The 25,497-nt window shown below is 39.6% G+C and overlaps 1 protein-coding gene across 3 annotated transcripts in view; it reads right to left on the reverse strand.

Annotated features, from left to right (window-relative positions):
• Positions 1-25,497, reverse strand: part of LOC122549912 (adenylate cyclase type 1-like) — a 290,966-nt gene that overhangs the window by 89,262 nt on the left and 176,207 nt on the right. For all 3 annotated transcript variants that reach the window (XM_043690132.1, XM_043690133.1, XM_043690134.1), the window contains 2 exons: positions 13,798-13,956; positions 6,045-6,186 (listed from right to left, as the gene is read on the reverse strand). In XM_043690132.1, coding sequence (XP_043546067.1) covers positions 6,045-6,186; positions 13,798-13,956 — 301 coding nt within the window. The remainder of the gene's footprint in view (positions 1-6,044; positions 6,187-13,797; positions 13,957-25,497) is intronic.

Here is a 25,497-nt window from a genome sequence, read left to right on the forward strand (position 1 = left end):
ATTTGCTAAGCATGAGCAATGACTAATTGAATCAAATGGCCTGGTTCTATGTGGTAACTCTATGCATTTTGTTGTATAACTTGAGCTGTCTCAACCGTTTTGTAGTAAGTAAAAGCCCAAAGCACATAACTATCCACAAGCCAATACTAATTGACATCAAATTGGCAGACCCACTAAAAGAGCCCATTAAGTTAGTCAGTATTTGAAATGAGAAGGGAAACGTCAAATTGATGCTGGAGGGATTGCTGTTCACATGCATGTTGAAAATACATTGTTGATATATTTTACATTTACATTACATTACATTACAGTGTGGAAACAGGCCCTTCGGCCCAACAAGTCCACACCGACCCGCCGAAGCGCAACCCACCCATACCCCTACATTTACCCCTTACCTAACACTACGGGCAATTTAGCATGGCCAATTCACCTGACCTGCACATCTTTGTGACTGTGGGAGGAAACCGGAGCACCCGGAGGAAACCCACGCAGACACGGGGAGAACGTGCAAACTCCACACAGTTTGTCGCCTGAGGCGGGAATTGAACCCGGGTCTCTGGCGCTGTGAGGCAACAGTGCTAACCACTGCACCACCGTGCCGCCCAATTAGATTAGATTCTCTACAGTGTAGAAACAGGCCCTTTGGCCCAACAAGTCCACACCGCCACTCCGAAGAGAAACCCACCCAAACCCATTCCCCTACCCTATATTTACCCCTGACTAACACTGTGGGCAATTTAGCATGACCAATTCACCTGATTGGTGGGAGGAAACCGGAGCACCCGGAGGAAACCCACGCAGACACAGGGAGAATGTGCAAACTCCACACAGACAGGAAACGAACCCAGGACCCTGGTGCTGTGAGGCAGCAGTGCTAACCACTGAGCCACCATGCCAAGGAGTTCTGCCACATGACTAACCAATACCATTTTTGACTTGAGTGTTCAATGATAAAATGGATGATCTGAAAATATTCAATTTCCAGCCTTCTTTGTAATTTAAATATCCTTTCCTAAATAACTCCTGCTGCTACTTCTCAGTGAACATTGAAATGCTTTTTTCTGTGATATTGCAGCACATGGGTCAACAGATGAAAATCTGAGTCTTTTCTTATTGAATTCCCCTCTCATTTCCACTAAAAGGTTTGGTGCACTGTGACATCTCCCATTGGGATAAAAAACAATTTCTAGGTGTGATTTACTCCCTGTATAATGTAGGCACAAATATCTTTTATACAAAATTACTTGTATCATGTTACACAATTTCTATAAATATTTTATGCAAGTTTCAAACCTAAAATGATTAAGAACACTGGCTTTACACAATAAAGTATAAACCAAACAGATCTGCTCACTAGGAGGTAGAACAGCAGAGAAAAGATAACAATCATTCATAGACTAAATTACACATTGCATCTTCTGTTTATGTGACATAATTTCACATACGTCAAAACTTCTGAAAATCTTAAAATTATTACTAAGATTAATCTGAGGTATCTTCATCCATTGACATTTCCAAGGGAAAGTTCACTTGCTCAGTTAATATAATGATAATTTTATACATGTACAATTCAATTGGTCCGACGTTGTAATGTTTATTGTGCCCTAACAATAAGTAGGATTGAATGCAGGCACATGAAAACCTCCCCATAAAGAAAGTGATTCATAACTGATCAAGAAAACTGACTCTAGTTTTGATGCAGAGCAAAGAAGGGTTCAACTTCAACCCCTTCATCATCAAATGCAAATAAACTCCAATATGGCACATTAATAGTAAAATAGTGAACCTTTGACCTCTGTGTGATTAACAGATGCTTTTGCAAATACAAAATTTATAAGATTGTGTTTTGGGACTTTGTGTAGTTGAGGGTAAAAGAGAAGGTTGAATGGGTCACATGAATTTCTTTGAATACTAGCTAACAAAATACATTGGTAGCTTGTTTGTTGAAAGTTAAAGGTGAGGCCCAGGCTGTTTTAGTGTGAAGAAAATGCAAGAGGTTCACATATCGGAACAATGATAAAAATATCTGTACTGACTATGAGCAGATGATAGAAACCAAGTCCAAGGGGCGCTGTTAGGAATCGTTGGACTATAATATGATAATATGATAGTTTTAAAATAACAGAATTTAAGAAGGAATGGATGAATTTCTCTTGGGAAAATTTTTGGAGAGCAATGCAACTAATTCCAGAAACATTAAATTCACAGAACATTTGGAAGATTACAATACATTGACCAATGTTTTTACCTATCCAAAGAAACTACTGTGACTGCATGTCTTGACTCCAAGAGGAACAAAATGGATTGTTGATAAGTAATCCTACATATTCCAAAATTCTATCACCTTCTTACAGGAAAACAAAAACATTTTCCATATTTTCTAAATTCTTTTGCAACTATTACTGTTGACTGTCTTTTTAGTCTGAGAATCCTGCACACAGCAAATCATTTCTGCATCCAAATTCTTCTGAATTATAATAAATATCTTCAGTCAGTTCCCAATGATCATCCTCTTCTTTACAGATATAGATAATCTTATAAACACTGTTCCTAAATAATTCATCCCAAATATACAGAAGTCGTTCTTGTATCTGTCTAACAACACTCCTCCAAAGTGCCTCTCTTGTATTCCAGAAAACAATACTCCCGATGTGACATCATCAAAACAGGATACAACGTCAGCATGGTAAAGGGGAATAGCTTTAATCAGTCTTTATGAAATTCTTTAGAACAAATTAACTATTATCATCTGCCTGTGGGTTTATGAAGGATAACATAGCAACATTTAACAACAGTAACAAAGAACCACATGGCTTCAACTTATTTAGTTTGATATCTACTCCTCTGTTACATTTAATAAGAGGACGTGCACATGATAGTTAATAATTTTGTATATCTGTTGCCAAAGATCATAAGAAGTAGGGATATTTGCTAATGATTGTACTGTATTTAGCTCCATTCACAACTCCTCATAAAGTGAAGAGCATAAGTCTGCATGCAACAGACCTGGACAGCATTCAGGCCTCAGCTGATAACTGGTGAGTAACTTTCGCCATCACTGAATCCCACATTTTCAACTGGGGATTACCACTGACCAGAAGCTTAAATAAACAAGCCATAAAAATATTTTGGCAATAAGAATAGGTAAACGTTTAGAAGCTCTGTTGTAAATCACTTAACCTTACTTCTTTAAACCTGTCCACCATCCAGAAGGCAGAAGTCAGGACTCTGATTCACTGTCCTCAATTAATGCAACCACAACTACATTCAAAAAGCTCAAGTCCATTCAGGACAGGTAAGCTATTTGATTGGTATCTCATGTGTCATCTTAACCTTCACTCCCTCCATCACTGGTAAACCATGACTACAGTATTCCAGTTACAAGAAGCACTTCAGCAAATTATTTTGTTCTTAGTTTATTGAGTAGGGGATGCTATATGACTAGTAAATTTGGATCAATATCTTTTATGTAAATAGTTCAACATCCCTAGACATTTCACATCACAGTTATGAAGAAACATTTACACAGAGCCACATAGGGCATTAAGGACAGGTGATGAAAATCTTGGTCAAAAAGATATGTTTTAAAATTAGTTTCTGAAAGGAGGATATAAGTGACAAGATCTAGGAAGGAAACTCCAGAGCATTGTGCTTAGGCAGTTGATTGCAAGCACTCCAACTCATGCAGCATGATAATACTATTAGAACATAAGAACACCAAAACATCAGAACTAGCGGGAATAGTCCCTCAAGCCTGCTCCACTATTCAATACCTGATCTAATCTCGGCCACAATTCTACTTTCCTGCCTGCTCTGTTTAATCCTTTAAACTGTCACTAATGAAAAGTCTGCCTATCATGTCCTTAAATTTCTTGATATCCCAACATCTACTGTACTCAGGATAGTGAATTCCACCGTTTCACTACCCTTTAACAAAAGCAATTCCTCCTGTTTTAAATTTTCGATTTTCCTTAGCCCAAAACTATGACTACTCATTCTCAATAGCCCCATGACTTGAAACCTTCAATCTACTTCTTTGTCAATCCTATTTGACATCTGGTAAGGCTCAATGAGATCTTCTCTCCACCTTCTAAACTCTAGTGAGTATAGGCCTAAACTATTCAATCAGTTCTCATTAGACACAATAATACTTTATGTCGCATTATAGTAGAGGTAGGAATCTTGTAAGCTTAGTGGTGGTGTGGTGAATTGAACTCTGGGTATTGTGTGGCTGGATGCACATGACTGCTCCTGAAATTGCTATTCAAATTGCTCAGTGGCTGCATGTTTTGTTTCAGAATCAGGATAAATCTGAGCTTTAATCCTGGTCAGTGAGAAATCCTCTAGGTGTCAATCCCTTCTGAAGTCGAGTGCATGACATGTTCTCTTGCCCCAAACCTCCCAGGCTTTGGTTGTCAGCTAATTCTGTTGCTATAGCTTCTTCCTATAGATTTTCCATCATAAACAAACTCATACTGCCGAGTTCAGCAAAGAGGATCCTTCAAGCAACAGTTTTACTCTGCTCACTGGTGAATATTTTTTCAGTTTACTTTGTATTTAAGTGTGAAATTTTAAATGGGAGAAATTAGCCCAATATTGAAACAAATTACATCCTAAAGTAAGTTATTTGGTCCATGCTAATTATAAGTTAACAAGCAGGTAGCAAACAAAAATATACTTTCAGAAATGGTCTCATGACATTAATTAATATTAGGCAGGAAATTAAGATTGATGATTAATTAATCATGTGTGCAGTGGACTTAATGCACACATTAATTTATGCTCTCTTGAGAAAAACGTTATGACCAGCTTTTATTTCTGAGTATATGTAAAAAATGATTCCGAGGGGAATTGACAGGGTAGGGGAGGAGAAGTTGTTCTCCTGTGGGAGAGCCCAGTTTTAGAGTAAGTGATCACACATTTAAGACCAAGATGAGGAGGAATTTCTTCTCTCAAGAGTAAAGTAAATTTGTGGAAATTTTTACCACAAGAGGGCTGTCAAGGTTGGGTCATTAAGTATATTCAAGACTGTGATGGATTGATTTTAATCAGTAAGAGAGTCGAGAATTATGGAGAAAATGCAGGAAAATGAAATAGAAGCTGATCAGATCACCCATGCTCTCAGTGAATGGCAGTATAGACTTGATAGGCTGAATGGCCTACCCCTACTCCGATGTCTTATGTTCTTATGGTCATAAGAAATGATAAACACAACTGGCAATAAATCTCATCAAACTATTTCAAATCATATCTGGAATTTACAGCCAAACTCCATGGAAGATATGTTTTTGCAGTTAGTATAGTCAACCCTTGTATTCTGAATTAATTTAAGTTCTAGCACTTGCTATCACTGAGCAGACTTCTACGTCCTTTCCTAGTCTGAAGTAAATCTAATTTTTCAAAGTGATACACAATAATTGCACAACTGGAATTTAAAGTTTCCAGTTATATTCATCTTAACCAGGTTGAATAGAATGAAGTTTCATGTTTTAAAGAAACTTTAAAGTGAAAACTAGTGGTTACGCAAAAATCAGTCCAAGAAACAGTTTTGTTTGGATGGTTCTGACAGGAGTAGGTTTGCTGCTTCTGAGGATGTACAAGAATTTAGACTGCTGACATCCTGTTCAACACGACATCCATGTAACACATGCACACACACATGCACTGAGTTTATCCTCCACTATCCACAATCCCACATCCATCCAGCTTTCCTGCTCTTTCACCATTGGTAAATAGCCACACGCCACCAACTTGGTGATTGCAGTTTGTTCACATCATAGCGATGGGAACAAGTCTCAACGCAGTTTAAGCCTCGTGCTCACACCAACAGGAAAAGGACAAAGATCACTTCTCTGGCCTCGTGACCATTTTGGGCAGAAATTGAATATCATCTTCTGTGGTTTGAAAACACGACTAAAATGCTAATTTATTAATTATTCAACAGAATTCTGCGACTAGAATCTCAGTCGCATATTGACATTTCAATGTTATATTTTGCAGGCTTAAATCTTAACTGTGGATCCATAGATCATTTTTTGACTCACTTTCCTTCGATGAGAGGGCACGATGAAGAAGGTTTCAATGTTATGCTTTTTAAGGAAACTGTTTCTCTCGTACCCATATCCCGCTTCAACTTCATAATCTCCATTCAGGCACTCCAAGGTGGTCTTTGTTATATGAACCTTTCTAAAACCAAAGTGAAGACATTAAACAAAGGTAATATTGCAGCCAATCACTATTATTAGCATAAACAAGCAAGGTGTCTTCACCTGGGAGTTATGAAGGCCCCTAATTATTGCTGTCAAGTAATTAGAGATTTACAGAGCCTATTGGTGTTTAACCTGAACAATTACAAAATAATGGCAACAATGCCATTTAAAAATGCTGAATCCTGTTTAGGTTTTGCTTCTTTTCCTGAAAGCTATGAGTAACTGGACGTCAAAACTAGCAAAGTATTGTAGAAAGCATCATCAGCATTGCAGACACACAAGACATGAAGCAAAGATGGATTTTTAAAATATAGCATGGGGTACCTGTTTATCAAAATGGTGAATAACTGAGCTTGTGAGTACAATTTACTAATTTGTCAAAAAATTGTTACACTATTTTGAGATCATACATTCAAATTTTAAAAAACATTCCAAACATACATTCATTTTGAGAAGTATATTGTCACAAGTGGAAAGGGAATGACTGACTCTTGTTATCCTTGACCAATCTCTCATTGACATGGTCTTCCTTCCTTGACATTTACTGTCATCAGCCATCTTATCTTGTACCCATTAACTGATAGCTGACACCTCGCCTGGCTTGGCACTACGAGTGACAGTAGCATTTTATTCTTGAACGATTGATAATTTAATGAAGGAGGTCATAAGCAAAATGGAAATTAAGTCTGTAGCACAGGTGAAAATATGTAGCTGGGCCAGTTATAGGAAGTTACAATATTGTTTCCTTCCATTACATTCTCTTTTATGTCACTCTCCATTTGGTCTGTCCTCAATAGATACAAATGTATTTGGAAGTGAGCAATTAGAACTGGCATAATATTCCATGAGTACCAACTATTACTAACTCACTGAACTTCTTATCCTCATGCAGGTTAATTTTATATTTACAGTCTGTTCTGATATTACGTGATAGTTCGTTCCCGTGAGATCCCGCGTTATAAGAAAATCGTATAATAGTAGCATCATTTAAACCAATTAGACCAGAATCACATTATAGCCAATACAGGTGTGAAAAGTTCACATTCTACAAATAATGGTCTGAATTCTTCAATTGAGCTGTAGTCAATTCGCATTGAAGAAGCGCGCATTATAGCAGAACTAACTGTATCTGTCAGCTATGCCATTAAGGGAGCTCGATAGAATGAGGGACATCTGAAGTTGTGACTCTTAAAAAGTAGTTCAATCATTCCTGGTATTTACTTTATTCTTTGTTTAGTAGATGTTGCTAAGATACTACACATAAAATTCTTCCCCATCTCTCCAACACACATGCTTGTACTCACAACATGCACACGTGGACACATCCATGCACACACAACACTGTAAAAGGTGGCAGTCGAGGTGGGCAAATAGAGAATTGCAGGTGGGAGTGAACACATGATCAAAGGTCAGATTTTAAAACAACAAATAATGTGGCACACTCAACTACAATATATTCCAGGACATTTTGTTTTGCCAGAAAATGGTAATGTGTCACTCCTTTGTCTTGTAGTTACATCTATCATGAATGAAACAAAAATGTTATACTATGGGAAGACATATGATTCTTAGGGAGCTTCACAAGGTGGATGCTGAGAGATTGTTTTCACGTGCGGGAGAGTATCGGAGAAGACAGCATCATTGCAAAGTAACGAGTTGCCTAGTTAAGACAGAGATGAGGAAGAATTTCCTTTCTCAGAGGGTAGTGAATCTGTGGAATTCTTTAACCCAGATAGCTGTTGAAGCTCGGCATTTAAGTGTATTCAAGGCTGAAATAGACAGATTTTTTTTTAATCAGTAAATGAACCAAGTGCTGTGGGAAAAGGCAGGAAAGTAGAGCTCAGAATTAAAAAAATCAGCCAAGATCTCATGGATGCTGGAGCAGACTTGATGGGGGCAAGTGGTTTTCTTCTTACGTCTTATTACTGTTTTATATTGCATCATTTTACTTTATCATATCCTATGTACACAGTACCTTAGAAAATAAAATATTGCACCATCCACAACACATTCAAATGCAAACCATCCAAACTTATGGGTTTTCTTTTTATTCATTTGTGGAAGACGGGTACCATTGCCTGGGTGATTTATCACTTTTCCCTAGTTGCCTTTGAGCAGGTGGTGGTGACCTGTCTTCAACTGCTGCAGTCCATGTGCTTTAATTAAACCCACAATACCATTCGGCAGGTAATTCCAGGATTTTTACCCAACAACACTGTAGTAATGGCAGAATATTTCCAAGCTAGACCGGCAAGTGGCTTAGAGGAGACCTTGCAGCTGGTGGTGTTCCCATGGATCTGCTGCCCTTGTCTTTCTAGATGGTACTCATCATGAGTTTGGAAGGTGCTGTCTGTGAAGCCTTGGTGAATTTCTTCAGTACATTTTGTACATGGTACACAACACTGCTCTTGAACATCAGGATGAGTGTGAGTGCTTGTGGATATGGTAGCAATCAAGCAGGCTGCTTTGTCTTGGATGGCGTCGAACGTGCTGAGTGTTGGTGTTACACTCATCCAAGCAAGTGGTGAGTATTTCATCACACTCTTGACTAGCACCTTTGTGATGTTGGACAAGTTTTAGTATACAGAAGGTGAGCTTTGACCTGCTCTGTAATCATCGTATTTACATGGCCAGTCCAATTCAGTTTCAGTCAATGGTAATTCCCAGGATATCGATAATGGTGTATGGAGTGATGATAATGCCATTGAATGTCAAGGAGCCATGGTTAGATTATCTTTTGTTGGAGATGGTCATTGCCTGGCATTTATGTAGTGCAAAATTGTCAGCCCAAGCCTGGATATTGTCCAGATCTTGTTGTCTTTGAAGTATCTGAGGAGTCGTGAATGCTTTATTAAAACCGCTGAAGCATTGAGTTAATGAATTAGGAGTCATATGGAGTTTGAAAGTTTGTCCAAACCAGTGCACTCACTAATGCAGCAAGAGGTCAATATTTTGAAAATATTGCAAGTTGGTAGGCTTTACCACTGTAGTGTCCTCAGTCCAACCATTATCAGCTGCTTCATCAATAACCTTCCCTCTATCATAAGGTCAGAAGTGGGGATGCTCACTGATGTTTACACAATGTTCAGCACCATTCATGACACCTCAGATACTAAAACACCATGTCCAAATGCAGCAAATATCCAGGCTTGGGTTGAAAAGGGGCAAGTAAGATTCACAACACACGAGTTCTTGGCAATGACTAAAAAATCGAATCTAACCATCAGCCCTTGACTTCAATGGTATTACCATCCCTGAATCCCCCTATTATCAACTTCCAAGGGGTTACCATCGACTGAAAACTGAACCACGTTAGCCATATAAAAGCTGTAGTTACAAGAGCAGGTCAGAGGTTGGGAATCTACCCGTGTCGCACAAGCCTGTCCACCATCTGCAAAGGCACAAGTCAAGAGTGAGATGGAATACTCACCACTTGCCTGGATGGGTGCAGCCCCAACATTCAAGAAGTTTGACACCATCTAGGTCAGACCAGTCTGCTTGATTGGCACCATTTCCAGCCATAATCATCCATTCCTACCTTCAATGATGCCCAGTATCTGCCATGTGTACCACCTATAAGACATACTGATGAAATTCATCAAGGTTCCTCAGTCTGCACCTTCCAACCCCATGACCACTTCCATCTAGAACGACAAGGGGAACAGATAGATGGGAAAAACGTCACCTGCAAGTCAACATTTGGAAATATATCACCATTCCTTCAGTGTCATTGGGTCAAAATCCCTTCCTAACGGCACAGTCTACCTATTCACATATAGTTCAATCTAATATGGTTCAAGGCAGCAGCTCTCGAGCACCCTCTCAAGGAAAATGACAGATGGCAATAAATGCTGGTCCAGACTGCAAAGCCATATTTCCTGAACTAATAAAACAAAATTCTGAGAAGCACTGGATCCAGCAATGGGTTGAGAGTTCACTGAATGTCTTTTCATATTAAACTAATTCTTAGAGGTAACAAATTATAGCATTAATCGTAGATACTCATAGGTCAAAGTTCACCCATGTGTTGTGATTTTGTGATGACCTAATTCAATTAGGACCTTATTTCTAGTCTGGCTGCACCAAGATGGCACAAGAGGTGGGTCTATCATTGGTCCTGAGACAGGATGAATCAGCCTCCGTGCTGAAAACTTTGTCAACCATGATTGTGCTTCAGTGCTACTTCTAGGTGCAGCACCCCATTGCAGACTGTCCCAAACAAAACAGCATGATTGGGCATGATCAGTCAGAAAGCAGAATCTCAGCTTGTGGAAAATGCCAACACCTGCTTAATTTTGTCATGGTACAAAACTAGCCAGTACACCACCACCACCCACCACCCCCCTCACCTCCATCCAGATCCCAGACGGTCCTTCCAGGTGCGACAGAGGTTCACCTGCCTCTCTTCCAACCTAGCTTACTACATTTGGTGCTCCTGATGTGGTCTTCTCTACATCAGGGTGACCAAATGTGAACTGAGGGAACAGCTCACTGAGCATCTCAGCCAGGCCCGTAAAGGCTGACGTGACCTCCCAGTCACCACTCATTTTATTTCCCCTGCCCCCTCCCTCTCCGACATGCGCACCCTTGGCCTCCTCCATTGCCACCATGAAGCAAACCGCAAATTGGAGGAACAATGCCTCATCTGCCTGGATTGCCTATAGCTTGGACGACTCAATATTGAGTTTCCCGATTTCAAAATAACCTATCTTCCCATCCCCGACTCCCCTCCCTTCCATTCCTCCCAGCCACCTACCGGATTCATGCCTCCCATTGACCAACCAAAGCATACACTTTACCTGTTTTCACCTATCCCCACTTCACAACCCTGCCCCCACCAACCCTTTTATATACAGCTAACCATACATCCACCCTGAGTGCTGAAGAAGGGTTACACCTGAAATGTCAACTTCTCCACCTCCTAATGCAGCCTGGCTTGTTGTGTTCTTCCAGACTCCTGCCTGTCTACTACGGTACATATAAAAGCTGCAAATGACAATAAATTGGTGACCTTATCTAAACAGGGACTGAGCAGAGCGTTTTGAGTTTAGGAGCTCAGGAGTTTGTAATTGCTTCTAACAGCGTAGGACCTTGTAGAGTGAAGATTGATATCTTTGGTCTCCTCATGGTGTTTGTAGCAATGTTTATGTTACTAAAGTTATTGTACCTGATTGCTATCACACAATAAACTTCACCTTGTTTAAAACAAGATTCTTTTTTTCACTAAAACTCACTTGAGGCTTTCCTCTACCAGTGTAAATCAATTAGCCCCTTAGAGGGCAAGGAGAGGACATAGTGGCACAAATATCTAAGCAGAAGCTATTGCAACAAATACATCAATAACAATAGCTTCATCAGATTATTATTAACTTCAGTGATATTTTTGGAATCTATGACAAGGAATAGAGTTACAGGGTTCTTGGTCAAGAATGAGCTGTTGAAAAAGTCAGCATGGATTTGTGAAGGTTCAGACATGCCTTCCTGGATTTTTGAGGCTGTAGTAGATAGCGTCTATGGATGTTGTTTCCATAATCTTCGATAAGATTCTGCATAACAGGTTATTGGCAAACAATAAAAGCCAACATAATAGGAAGCAGTCTTGCGACATGAATCTGAAATTGAGTGGGAGATTGGTCTAAGAGGAAAATTCTTTGACTGATCACATTGGACTTGAAAAGTTAATTCCGTTTCTCTCTCCAAAGGTGCTGTCTGACCTGCTGGATTCTACAGGAATTAGAAGGATTTTTTTTAAAACCCAACTGCTTACCAGATAAGAATGATGGAAAAGGGGTGTTAGGTAATTCAGTGGGTGCACCACAGAGCAACCTCCCAACCTATAATAGCCCTCTGGATGATAGCCTCTCTTTGGCACTTCGCCTGGCCACCAACGTTCCCCCTCCTACCTAACCCATTTTGCAATCCACCACTCACCCGCCCATATTCCAGCACTCAAAAAAACTTGGGACTTACGATTCTTGTAGTAGTGCCCCTACCTCTGAGCCAGGAGCACTGGGTTCAGGTCCCACTTCCACCCATCCTCTCAGCCTCGCCACCACTCATCCCACTCCCATGCACACATCTGGCTCGCAATCCCTTGCATTCAGAAAGTTGAGGCGAAGTCTAACTTTAAAACAACAATGGAATCTGATATAGAGAAATTTCCTCTGTTCAGCCAATTCAGAAAAAGTGATACAAGTGTGAAACTTGAGGTAAGATATTTCAAAATGAGAAAATATTTCTTCATACAAAAGGATATTGGGGATCTAGAACTCTCTGTTAAAACATATTGCATGGAAAAAATGAAATTTCCGACATCAATCAGTTTTTATTAGTAAAGGCTATCAAGTAATATTAAACCAAGGCAGTTAAATGGAACTGACTCATGATTAAACATAATCAAACTGAACGATGAAATGAATTCAAAGAATTGAATTCCTTCATTCTTGAAAAACATCAAAGGTAAGATTTCGTGAGTGGTGAGTTTTATTGCCCCTGCATGGCAAAAAATGAGAGGTATTCCCTGCAGCCAATTGCTAGTGGATCAAATTGAGCCTTCTACCCCCATCTGGTGAGGAACTTCCAACCCCAAAAACTGCCATGAAGTCTGTCTGGGTGGCAGCTTCCTCATCCTGGAGTGATGGCCAATGCTGAGACTTCTGAAATAACCAGGAAGTGAAGGACAGGTAGAATCTCAGGATGGCCAGGAGGCAAGGCTGACGAGGAGCTGGTATGAGAGGCAGAGGTCAGGATACACTCATTAAAGTGGGGAGATAGCGTCTGAGGCAGATCTTAGAAGACAGAAGGGCTTTTTTTGTAATCAGGGCCTACAGTCCAAACAGATTAACCTGCTGGGCATCCCATCTGAAACTTACTTTCCCCTACACTACGAAAAACAAATCAGCTGGCTGGGAAATGGGTCTTAAATGGCAAATAACACATTACATTCCTTCTGGTTTTGTGGTTCCACAAGGCAGCTTGAGAAAGACTTCTGGAATATTTATGCAACATTTTATGCAAGGTAGTACTAAAAATCAAACCACAAAGTATGTTTCAAAGAGGTCCATTGAAACCTAATCATTGCTTGGTTCAAACCGGAGGAGTATTTATCAACCACTGAGACTTGCACCAAACACCCAGAAAAGTGGAGTGGAAAAATATGTTCATTACATAACATTTTCAGAAGTCCTGATTCAGCCTTTCAGAAGCATGTTTATAATTTCAAGCTTAGAGGAAAGCCTTCCCCACAGTAGTTCATGTATTCTCATTTCAATTTTCTACTAAGACAATCAAAAGGAAATGGGAGCAAATATTAATATAGGGAGAAAAAAAGAAAAACAAAATAATGAAAACATCTGAATGGGATGGCAGGAAAGGCGCAACTGAAATTTCACAGCCGTTGATTTGAAACTGAATGTAAATCCTGACATTAATTGCAAACTATATTTATTAAGCAATACAAAAGTGTTTAGGAGCTTGAATCAAATTGAATATTTACCTAAATTGTCTTGGCATTCATCTGCCAGCTAGTACTTACCTAGAAGTGATTTATAATCTTTCTACATAAAGCTGAAGTAAAAATGTCACTTACCCGGGGAGACCACCAGCTTCCATTACATTTGCCAATGTAACATCATTGGACCACACATCATATTGCCACTTGCGGAGACCCAAGACCCCACACAGTACTCTCCCTGTATGCAGACCCACACGCATGTTGAGATCAACTTCAGTGGCTTCAGCTACAGACCTGTAATAGTACAATTACATCTAAAGATTATTAATAATTTGGTACATTACATGACTTACAGCCTGTGAGTAACTTCACTGATGGGCAGAAAAAGACAACTCATGAGGTGAATAAGCCTGCTGGGTCAGTAACTCAGTGTTTTCACTGGGTTCCCCATGAGATGAATGAGAGTATGAATCACAGGTCTTGTGTTCGCAAAATGTTTAGATAAGATGGATGAGCTCCCTGTCGATTTTGTACCAACTGAGTGGGTGGGCTTCTGAGGGGAAAACCACTGTACCTTTCGACAGAAAGTTGTCGTCAGGGAGGTTTTTAAAAATTTATTTATAATTCACTCCGTCTTTCTACTGCTCCCCAGTAATTCTAACACTTGAGATTCCTATTGTGTTTCTATGTTTGTAGAACCAAAACTTACAATGATAAGTGAACAAGAAATAAATAAAGAGAATGAAAATAAAATGATTTGGAAGCAGACTCATGCAGATTTATTTGATGCTACATTCGGTTTTCTTTTGTTGTGGTTTAGCACATCTCACCAACTTTCCTGAAAGCAGGTAAGTGTAACTATTCCCTTCGATTCAGCTTTGCTGTTAGAATGCTTGGTAAATGCTGAGGTTTATATATAAACTGTTGAATTAGGATTATATCATTGAGAAGACAGACACTGGATTTTCCCAGCTCCATCTCAGGAGGGGAACTACGTTGGGATCAAAAACAAAAACTGGCTGTGGCATTGCACGACTGGAGCTCTCTGCTTTCAGCTGAATCTGTTTCCAAGGACAGGGGAGGGACCAGGCTTTGGTAAAGACCTCCTCCAGTTAATGAGCCAAGGTCAATTATTCTGGGCTCATTATTCCTGGCAGGTTGTTTTTTTTTGAGAGGTGGTTGGAGTTCAGCAATTCCTGGATTTCAGACTAGTTACATAGAGAAGAGGAAGGTTATGAGAGGTGGGCAGAATTTTAAAGGAGAGATGAATAGCCTTGGACGTTTAAAAGGCTTCCTCCCTTTGCAGTTAAAACTCCATCATAAGTCAAGGGCAGTGCCAGGATTAATAACCTTACCACTTCAAGGGCTCCTCATCCTCTTAGCATCTCCTAGCATTTTATGGGCATCAGAACAATATGTTCCACTGTTTGGACTCCATCTGGGCATAAGGATGCCCGCAATAGGTATTGGTTGCTGCACCTGCAGAGACTGAAGCCACTGGAGGTGTGGAACTATATTCTATACAGAAGAAGCAGAATATTGGGTGTCAAGAAGATTGTTGAGAGGGACAAGGGGCATAAAGGAGAAGGAGGCACAGGATCTTAAGGTAGACACAGCAAGATCTGGGAGGGGTGGTGGTCGAGGAGACTATATGGTCTCCATGGACAGATGGTCACAGAGCTCTGTGGCAATCCCCAGACACTGCAGACAGGTGTATGATATAGATGACAGAGGTCCTCTTCACCAATATTGAACTGTACTTCAGGATCACTACTAATTGGGATATCATTAGCACAGAATGGTAGGTCTGCTACCTGGTGCGATCCGCTGATAGTCAGCTATACCTTCAGTAATTGAGAGATGATGCTGAACAAAGAGGCGGCTTGCAATAGACTTAGTGTTAGACGACTTTCCTCTTTTTCTTCATGATAGCCCTCGGCTCTCCAGAGCATATCAGAACACTGTCATGCAGTTCCAGGCACAGGCACAATTTCTCTTCTTTAGGACAAGCAGCATCCTCAATGATGGCTGCCAGGAATGTTCAAAACCTGTCTCTATTCCATCTATGGCTTCACCCAAAGTAAAATGCAAAACTCTGTTCAGCTCCCAGTGGGAGCAACTTTCTAACACAAAAAAAGGCCAATCCATCCCTTAGATCCAATGGGAAAAAAAACAGCCCAGCTCATGTTGATCTCAATGGATCAGACCATACTGTAGTGATGACTTTTGAGGCATACTCTGCTGGCTTGACTTTCCCCTTCATTCCAAACAATCTGTAACATATCCACTGATGATGCCAGTATGTTAATGAAGTGGTGAGAGCAACCGAGTAGCTGGCAATTCAGTAAAGGGTGGAACCCACCATCTCTTTTCTTAACTGAGGAGATTAAGGATTGACAAAGAAACCAAAGAAATGACAGAGGAATACTAATTAGAATGGATGAATTTAATCTGAAATAAGGTTTAAAAAAAAGAGTAATCAAGATAAGAAAAGTTCCAAAAATGAGAAATGAGATATTAGTAAATTCTTTAACAATAATCACAGAATTATCTGCCAAAGCATTGGCAGAGGGGGTCAGCATCAACAATGGCATCGATGCGCATCTTGAGTTGGAAGCCACTGCCAACTCATTGATATGCGCATGTGTGGACCCATTGATGCACAAGAACTCATGCCACATTTTTCTGCCTACAACTCTACCCAGCATCCTTTGTGCCCAGCACTCTCACTTACACTGAATTCCCCCCATTACTATACTCATTGTTACATTCAGTGGTCCCTGTTCTTCCCTCTGGTATGCTGTTCACCAGCGCCCTTGTTATCTCACTGGCTGCTCCTTTCCTGGCATTCACCTCCCCATCTTACACATTCCCCTCGCAGCCCCCTCCCCCCCATCCTCCCACTATCAATCTTCCACAAGCCAGCTTGCTTACTCACTCTTGAGAACAGTGAGGCAAAAGTGAGTGACAGGAAAGCAGTGATGGATCAAGAATGGTGTGGATAAGTATATGAAGTCAAGTAATAAACAAATCATGATCCTATGACTTGAATTCTTTTAAAACAGTAGAACAACATTCATATTCTTGCTCCAATTCCTTGATGCACACAGCTCACTGTAACATCACTGGCGTAATGTCCCATAGTTAAAAATCACACAACACCAGGTTATAGTCCAACAGGTTTATCTGGAAGCACTAGCTTTCGGAGCACTGCTCCTTCATCAGGTGGTTGTGGAGAATAAGATCATAGACACAGAATTTATAACAAAAGATTACAGTGTCACGCAACTGAAATGATATATTGAACAAACCTGGATTGTTGTTAAGTCTTTCATCTTTTAGAATGTTTCGGTTCATTAATATGTAAATCCTAGAGCTTCTTTTAAGTCACCTTCTTGAGATAATGTAAGATTTTATATCAAAACGTAACATCTCAGCTCAGACAATGCATTAAAGGTGTGAGGTCAGAGTCTGGCTGTAACCCAATCAGACTGGTTTCTATTTACAAAATATTACATGTATTGACTGCGTGCATTAGAACGTATCTGCAAAGATAATTCTGCAAAGAGAGAGTGTGTGCATGTGAATGTGAGTGCATGTGAGAGTATGTGTTTGCATGTCTGAACGCTTGGTAAAGTGTGTATGTGGGTGTAATGGAGTGTAAGCCTGTGAGAGAGTGAGAGTATGGGGGAGTGAATGTGTGTGTGTATGAGGGAGAACATGTGTATGAGAGAGTGTCTGCGAGAGTGTGCGAGTATGTAAGAGTGTCTGTGTATGTGTGCGCGCGTGTGTCTGTGTATGTGAGAATGAAAGAGTATATAATGTAGTGAGGTCACCAGTAGTGTGACATGAACCCAAGGTCCCGGTTGAGGCCATCCTCATGGATGAAAGTGAGAACTGCAGATCGGAGTCGAGAAAGTCATGCTGGAAAAGAGCAGCAGGTCAGGCAGCATCTGAGGAGAAAGAGAATCGACATTTCAGGCAAGAACCCTTCATCAGGAATCCTAGTTTCTCGATGAAGGGCTCTTGCCCAAAACATCAACTCAACTGCTCCTCAGATGCTGCCTAACCTGCCGTGCTTTTCCAGCACCACACTCTTGACCGCCATCCTCGTGGGTACCAAACTTGGCTATCAGCCTCTGCTCGGCCACTTTGCATTATTGCATATCCTGAAGTCCGCACCACCTGATGAAGGAGCTGTGTTCCAAAAGCCAGTGCTTCCAAGTAAACCTGTTGGACTATAACCTGGTGTTGTGTGATTTATAAACTTTGCCCACCCTAGTCCAACACTGGTTCCTCCACAGTGATGTCCCAGGCATTACTAATGCATAGTGGGTTAGTGTGGCCCTACAGTTGCAGGAGTAATAGACACAAGTTACAACAATTTACTGCATACAGAACTGAAATTAGACACTTTAAATTCGTTTTTTATCTCCCTAGAGTTGCCTGGATGTTCATTGAAAGTAACATTGAAAAGTTACTTTCTGTTCCAACCTTAATCCACAATTAATGTGCAAAACCATTAAATAATGAAGCGGCTAAGACCAAGATGCAAACAGTGAAGCAACATAAATTCCTCAACAAGTTCTGGAAATTAGCAAAACAGGAGCGCCTCTTAATTCCCCAAATTCACTGGACAATCCTCTGAACCAATTACTTTGCTAATATGCTATTAATTGTATAGTAAGATGCAGCCATTATTTCTTTCTTTGCATGTTATAGTGTTTGGTAGTTTTGTTCATTTTCTTTTGAAATTTGAAGGAAAGCAATATTATTAATATGAAAGCTAGCTGTGTATTTAATGCTCTGTTTGAAACTAAATTGTTTTATCAAAAGTCATCAAAACTTTTCCAGATTCACGAAATATATTTAATTACACAATCTTAGATGATATAGCTGACAACATGAAAATCAGAGCCACCAAAATAGTGAGATCATATTAATGTGAGCACAGTGTCCTAATACCCAAGGGTATTCTATATTGAGGAGAAAGTGAGGTCTGCAGACTCTGGAGATCAAAGCTGAAACTTTATTGCTGGAACAGCACAGCAGGTCAGGCAGCATCTAGGGAACAGAAGATTCGACGTTTCGGGCACATGCCCTTCTTCAGGAATGAGCAGAGAGTGTTCAGCAGGAGAAGATATATTGAGGAATAGAAACTTCAAAATTGCATTCACTGTATGCAAAAGTTCCTTGTCCTGCAAAGTTCCTCGAATCCCTTAAAATAAATAGGGCTGAGGTAAAACGCCAGCAGAAATAAAATGTCAAGCAAAAAATAACCTAAGTCTATAAGAAGACTCTTTTGTGAACCTAACAATCAATGTACAAAATAAACTTTGGATGCTCCATGTAAAATATAACACCTTTTTGTGTAATAAAAAAATCATTTTCTTTAAAGAACAGAAGAAGTTTAAAATTGTCTGAATTAAACCAAATATGGCTCAAATTCAATAAAATCTAGTGTTTTTGACTCATTTCAACTCATTTAAGTAGCCAGACAGGTGCACTAACAGATCCTCTCTGAATCTCTGCAGTCTGTGGATCACACAGAACACTGCCTCTCACATTACTCTAAGAACAATATGTTCATAAGCATAGACCAGTGGGAGAACACATCAGAAAGATAATACAATTACTTCCCTTCCCCACGTGGATTGCTGAGCTCTGGATAAAATGTTATTTCTAGAAGGATCTCGGTGTATACCTCTACCTGATAAGTGTGTCCATATTTAATGGAAATACATTGAACTGAAAAATCTGAGAATAAACAGGGATGTCCATTAATAAAAATTGCCATGTATCATGTATATTCCAAAGAATACCCAGAGTTTGCAACTCAACCCCTATTTCATTGATGAGAAAGCAAAATACGATGGATGCTGTGACCCTGAAATAAAAACAAAAATATGCAGCAGATCAGGCAGTAACTATGGAGAGAGAAACTGAATTAATGTCTCAAGTCAGGGACCTTTCTGAAGGATCAGGGTCTTGAGTCAGACTGTTAAAGTCAGGATATTAAGACCAAATGTCAGAATTTGGATTAGAATTTCTCAGCTATTACTTTCATAATTCTTAGCAGAAAACATCTATACTTTGAAGAACTTAACTCATTACTGGAATAAAAATCTGAAAATATTTTCCATTTTGACAGGCAATCATGAACATTGCTGTCATGAAATTTCATGGATGTTGACTTGTGGCATTTGTTTGGCAGTTTAAAACTTTACGCCATTAGGCATATTTCAGACGGTAATATCAACTTGATGAGAACAACTTACAGACAAATAAAGCAATGATGTTGTTGAACTTTCTTAATTTTTGATGGATACAAGGAATATCAATTTTATTGGCATTAAAAATATGCAGATTCTATATAAATCTATACCATAATACAAATGCATATATATACTGCATACAACTAATCAAAAACATTGATGGACAATCTTTCTACTTTATATCATGCAGCTTTTAGTAAATCAGTAATAAAGAGTACTTTAAAGACAGTCGAATAACATTTTGTTTTTCTCAGCTGGATACCTAACTCGCTTAAAAAGTCACTGTTGTGCTAATCAGCAATAAACAAACTTCTGAGAAAACCACTGAAATAGAATTTCTGTGTGTCAGTCTTCCAAGAAATCCATTTGAGTTTCTGCCAAACAGTGTGTAGATTTTCTCTTCATAGAGAGAGACAACATTTCCTTAAACTCAAAAACTCAAATTCAGAATGGAAAGAAATAAGGCACAGGAATTACTAAAAATAAAATCTTAAGTTTAATAGGGCAATTCAGCAGTAAGGCTTCCGTTGCCTGTTGAGTTTAGATACCTCCATCATTAGGACATTGTCATGCAGGAAGGCAAAACAGCATTGGAATTATATCATTTTAGCAAAATTCTGAACTTTTGATTTAAAAAAGGCCAAAGTATAAATAATAAACATAACATAAAAAACATTAATTATTTTTCTGTGCTGATAGTATGATGCATTCTTTAATGTAAGTATTTTTCTCTGTTAATTCATACCTTTCACCATTTATTTATTCAGCAGAACTCACTTTAGCTTTACAAATTGCTTGTCATGTGTATCCATGTGGATTTTTTTTAATGCTTGCTGTGGTTAGTCATCAACAAAACTCACACTAGCAAATTGATGCAAATACGAAAACTAGTAGCTTTCAAGCAATGTTTTGCATTAACTGTGGCCTTGACCATAGTGTGTCACATACTGAGAAACAAACACATTGGTTAATGGGAAGCCTGTGGGTAAAACCACTAGTTTTTTTTAGCTTGAGATCATTAAACATATTTTCTGTGTTTAATACCCAAGTAGTTTACCTAATGTGTTTCAACATCTATTTACGAAACAAAACCTGAGCTATAGCTATACTGCTATATATCCACAGTCCAACAAGATACTTCTTTACACATTGGTTAGATTGCAGTATTCTGCCACTGCACATTATACATTGCAGAGCTTGCTTTGGTACATCATTTGCTTTTAGATCATCACTTAAGCCAAGATACGTTTGGGATAATTGATCAAAATTTTGTCCATTATGCACTCGGAATTATAGAAATTAAAGCCCAGTATCAGACCTACCATGCAGGCACTAATTCCATTTCCCTGCTCTCCCCCATCTTTTTTTTAAACTGCATCATACAATTTTGGAGGAAGCCATTTGGCCTCATTGCTGGCTTTTTAAAAGGATGTGGAAGTATCGGTGTGGGTCTGGATTCAACACGATCAAAAATCACATGACACCAGGTATAGGCCAATGGCTTTATTTGAAAACACTAGCTTTCAGAGCGCTGCTAGTGCCTGATGAAGGAGCACTGCTCCAAAATCTGGTATTTCAAATAAAGCCATTGGCCTATAACCTAGTGTCATGTGATTTATGACCTTCTTTAAAAGGACAGGAAACCTGGTTCAACTCCTCTCTTTCCCCATAGTTCAATAATTGTATTCCCTTTCAAAACTTGATTCAATAAGATATAGGAATAGAATTAGGCATTTGGCCCATCAAGTCTGCTCTGCAATTTGATCAAGGCTGATATATTCCTCAACCTAATTTTCCTGTCTTATCCTCATAACTTTCGATTCCCTGAATAATCAAGCACCTCTCTACCTCTGTCTTAAAGACACTCAATGACTTGCCTTGCACAGCTTTCAGCAGCAATGAGTTCCACATGTTCACTCTCTGGCTGAAGAAATTCCTCCTCATCTCAATTCTAAAGAATTGTCCCTTCACATTGAGGCTGCTTCCTCAGGTGCGAGTCTCTCCTACTCGTGGAATAATCTTCTCCACATCTACCTATCCAGGCCTCTCAGTATTCTGTAATTTTCAATGAGATCCTCCTTCATTCTTCTGAACTCCATCGTGTACAGACTCAGTCTTCAGCCGCTCCTCATATAACAACCCCTTTATTCCCAGGATTATTCTTCTGGACCCCCTCCAAGGCCAGCACATCCTTCCTTAGATATGGGGCCAAAATTGTGCAGAATATTGCAAATGCGGTGTGACCACAGAGCAATACACCCTCAGTAATATACCCCTGCTCTTGTATTCTAGCCCTCTCAAAATGAATGCTAACATTGCATTTGCCTTTCCAACTGCCAACTGATTTTGCATGTTAACCTGAAGAGAATTCTGAAGTCCCTTTGTGCTTCAGATTTCTAAAGTCTTTTCCGATTCAGAAAATAGTCTCCACCTTTGTTCTTCCAACCAAAGTGCATACCCTCACACTTTGCCAAACGATACACCATCTGCCACTTCTTTGCTCACTCTTCTAGCTTTTCCAAGTCTATTGAAACTGTATCCAGCCCCATTTCAAGGGAGGCATTTAAGATACTAACAGCTCACTGTTTCCTTATCAGTCTCCTGATTATTTTATCATTTACCTGAAATGCTACTAACTATTGCAGTGAAAATAGCTTCTCTATATTTATTCTATCAAACTCATCATAAAACTCTCCCCTAAATCTTCCTTGTTCTAGGGAGAACAAACAACTTCTCTGGTCTCTCCACATAATTAAAGTCACTCATCTCTGTACATTGCTAAAACGTGAGGCATATCATAAGGCTTTTATATCATATCTGAAGAGCTTTGTGCTGACGAGAACATAACAGATAAGCTAACGATTAATACCTCTATGTAAAAATTCATACTATCTGTTCGTTTTTCAACAGCCTTAATATAATTATCTTGGCACCTTGAAGCATTTGTGGCTGTACACTCAGTATCTGTTGCTGCATACTCTTAATGTTTGTACCGAGTATTGCTTTTCCTCACGATCCCTTTCAAAATGCTTTATATTAAATTTCAACTACAACATGTCTAGCATTTTTGTTCTTGAACAGTTTTTTCTGAAATTTTTACTTCCATGAAGAATAAGGGCAACAGGCACCTGGAAATGCTGAATGTTTCTCTCAAATTCACATATCATTCTGACTTGGAACTATATCAATACTCCTTCAATGCCACCCATCAAAACACTAGAACTCCCTCCATGGCAATATCTTGTATGGATCTATACCACAAAGACTTTAAGAAGATAGATCACCACCACGTTTCAAGCGCAGTGATGGATAAGCAAGTATCCATAGCAGATAGTCAACTCACTTGGTCAATAAAATAGCTCTGGAGAATTATTTTTATTTTCTTAAATTAACTGATGGGATGTGGGTGTAGCTGAATAGGCTCAGAATGCATTGCTCATCCCAAACTGTCCTGGAGAAATTGAGCTGCCTTCTTGAAATACTGCTGTCTGTGGTGCGTATGTAAACCCACACCCAATGAAGGATACAGGTCTAGAATCTTGACCAAAAACAAAGAATGAATGATGGTGATTCTCCAATAGGATAGGGCATGGTTTTGAGGGTCATTTGCCATTGGTGGTGTACCCATTCATATGCTGCTGTTGAACATCTAGATGGTAAAGATCACACATTTGGGAGTTACTGTCAAAGAAACCTTGGGGAATTGTCACAATGCATCTTATAGATGATCCCCCAGCTATCACATTGCATTGTGCTGAAGGTCGCAAATATTAAAGGCATTAAGGAGGTGTCAATGAAGCAGGTTTCTTTGTCCTGAATGGTAATAAGCTTCTTGACTGACATTGGAACTGCACTCATCCTGACAAGTGAAGTGTTTTCAATTTTACTTCTGATTTGTGCCTAGTTGAAGATAGACAAACTTGGAGAATCAGGAGGTGAGTTATTAACCACAGAATTCTCAGCCTCTGACCTGCACGTGCAGCCACAGAATTTAGGTGGTTGGTGCAGTTCAGTTTTTGGTCTTTTGGAAACCCCAGTATGTTGACAGTGGGGGATACAGTGATGTCAATGCCATTGAATTTCAAGATTTGGGGAGGTACTGGTGTTGGACTGCGGTGTACAAAGTTAAAAATCATCCAACACCAGGTTATCGTCCAACAGGTTTATTTGGAAACACTAGCTTTTGGAGCACTGCCCCTTTATTAGGACATTGTGGAGTATAAGATCATAAGACACAGAATTTATAGCAAACTGATTCAATTTTTAAAAAAGGCATTTAAAAAGGGGTGTGTGTGTATGTATGGGGGGGATATGAATGTCTGTGAGAGCACACACTCCTTCTCACACAACCCCCTCAGACATATACCCACGTGCACAGACACACACACACGATTATGGGGTGGATTTGTACATGCAGAATTACATGTTATTTTGCTAAAAACCTGCATGAATCCACGTAAGTTTCTGTAAGTCTCTTTTTTAGGAATAGAATCAGTCTGAACATTGGGGCCAGACAGGCTCACACAGGGCAGCTTACACCTTCAACGCATTATTCTGGGCTGATATGGCACCTATTGTTTTAAGTTCACTTGAGAATGTAACTTTTAAAAAAAAGTTCTGGGATTTACATGTGAAAGAACTGAAACCAACATGGTCATTCAAAAAGATGAGAGACTAAACAAACAATCCAGGTCTTTTTCAATATATAATTTGCACCACACTGTAAACTTTTGCTATAAATTCTGTGTCGTACAATCTTTTACTCCACAACCACCTGATGAAGGAGAAGTGCTCTAAAAGCTAGTGCTTCCAAATAAACCTGTTGGAGTATAACCTAGTGCTGTGTGATTTTACTTGGCTCCTCCATCATTGATACTGTGTACATTTGTGGAGGTTCCTCTTCCATTGACTTGAGGAATTGTCCACCACTATGTATGATTGGATGCAGCAATACTGCAGAGCTTAGATCCAATCCATTGGTTGTGGTATCCTTTAGCTCTGTCTATTGCATGCTGCACATGCTGTTTGTTCTGCAAGTAATCCCTTGTAATAGATTTGCCAGATTGACAGCACAATTTTTTGGGTATGCTTGGTTCTTCTTTTTGGCATTCTCTCCTTCACTCCTCATTGAGCTAGGTTTGATCTCCTGTTTGGTGGTAATGGTAGAGAGGGGATGTGCCAGGCAATGAGTTTACAGGTTTTGGTCAAATCCAATTATGTTATTGATGGCTCATAGCACCTCATGGATGCTCAGTCTTGAGTTGCTGCATCTGTTCAAAGTCTTTCCAAACCATTCATGGTGATGACCATTTAAGATCCTCATCTAGAGTACATTCTGTGGCATTAGCAGCATTAGTGCATCCTCCAAGTTCAACATAGAGGAGCACTGATTCATCAATTAAGTGGGGCAGAGAGTCAGTGGGAGGAAATCAGCAGATTTCCTTGCCAATGCTTGATTTGATGCCAAGTGATTTCACAGGGTCAGGACTCAATGGCTATCAAAGGTTGATGGGTCAGGGATTCTCAGGGATGATGTCTGGGACTTTGTCAGTAAGTTGTG

This window comes from Chiloscyllium plagiosum, chromosome 5 (genome assembly GCF_004010195.1).
Source record: "Chiloscyllium plagiosum isolate BGI_BamShark_2017 chromosome 5, ASM401019v2, whole genome shotgun sequence".
NCBI classification, from domain to species: Eukaryota; Metazoa; Chordata; class Chondrichthyes; order Orectolobiformes; family Hemiscylliidae; genus Chiloscyllium; species Chiloscyllium plagiosum.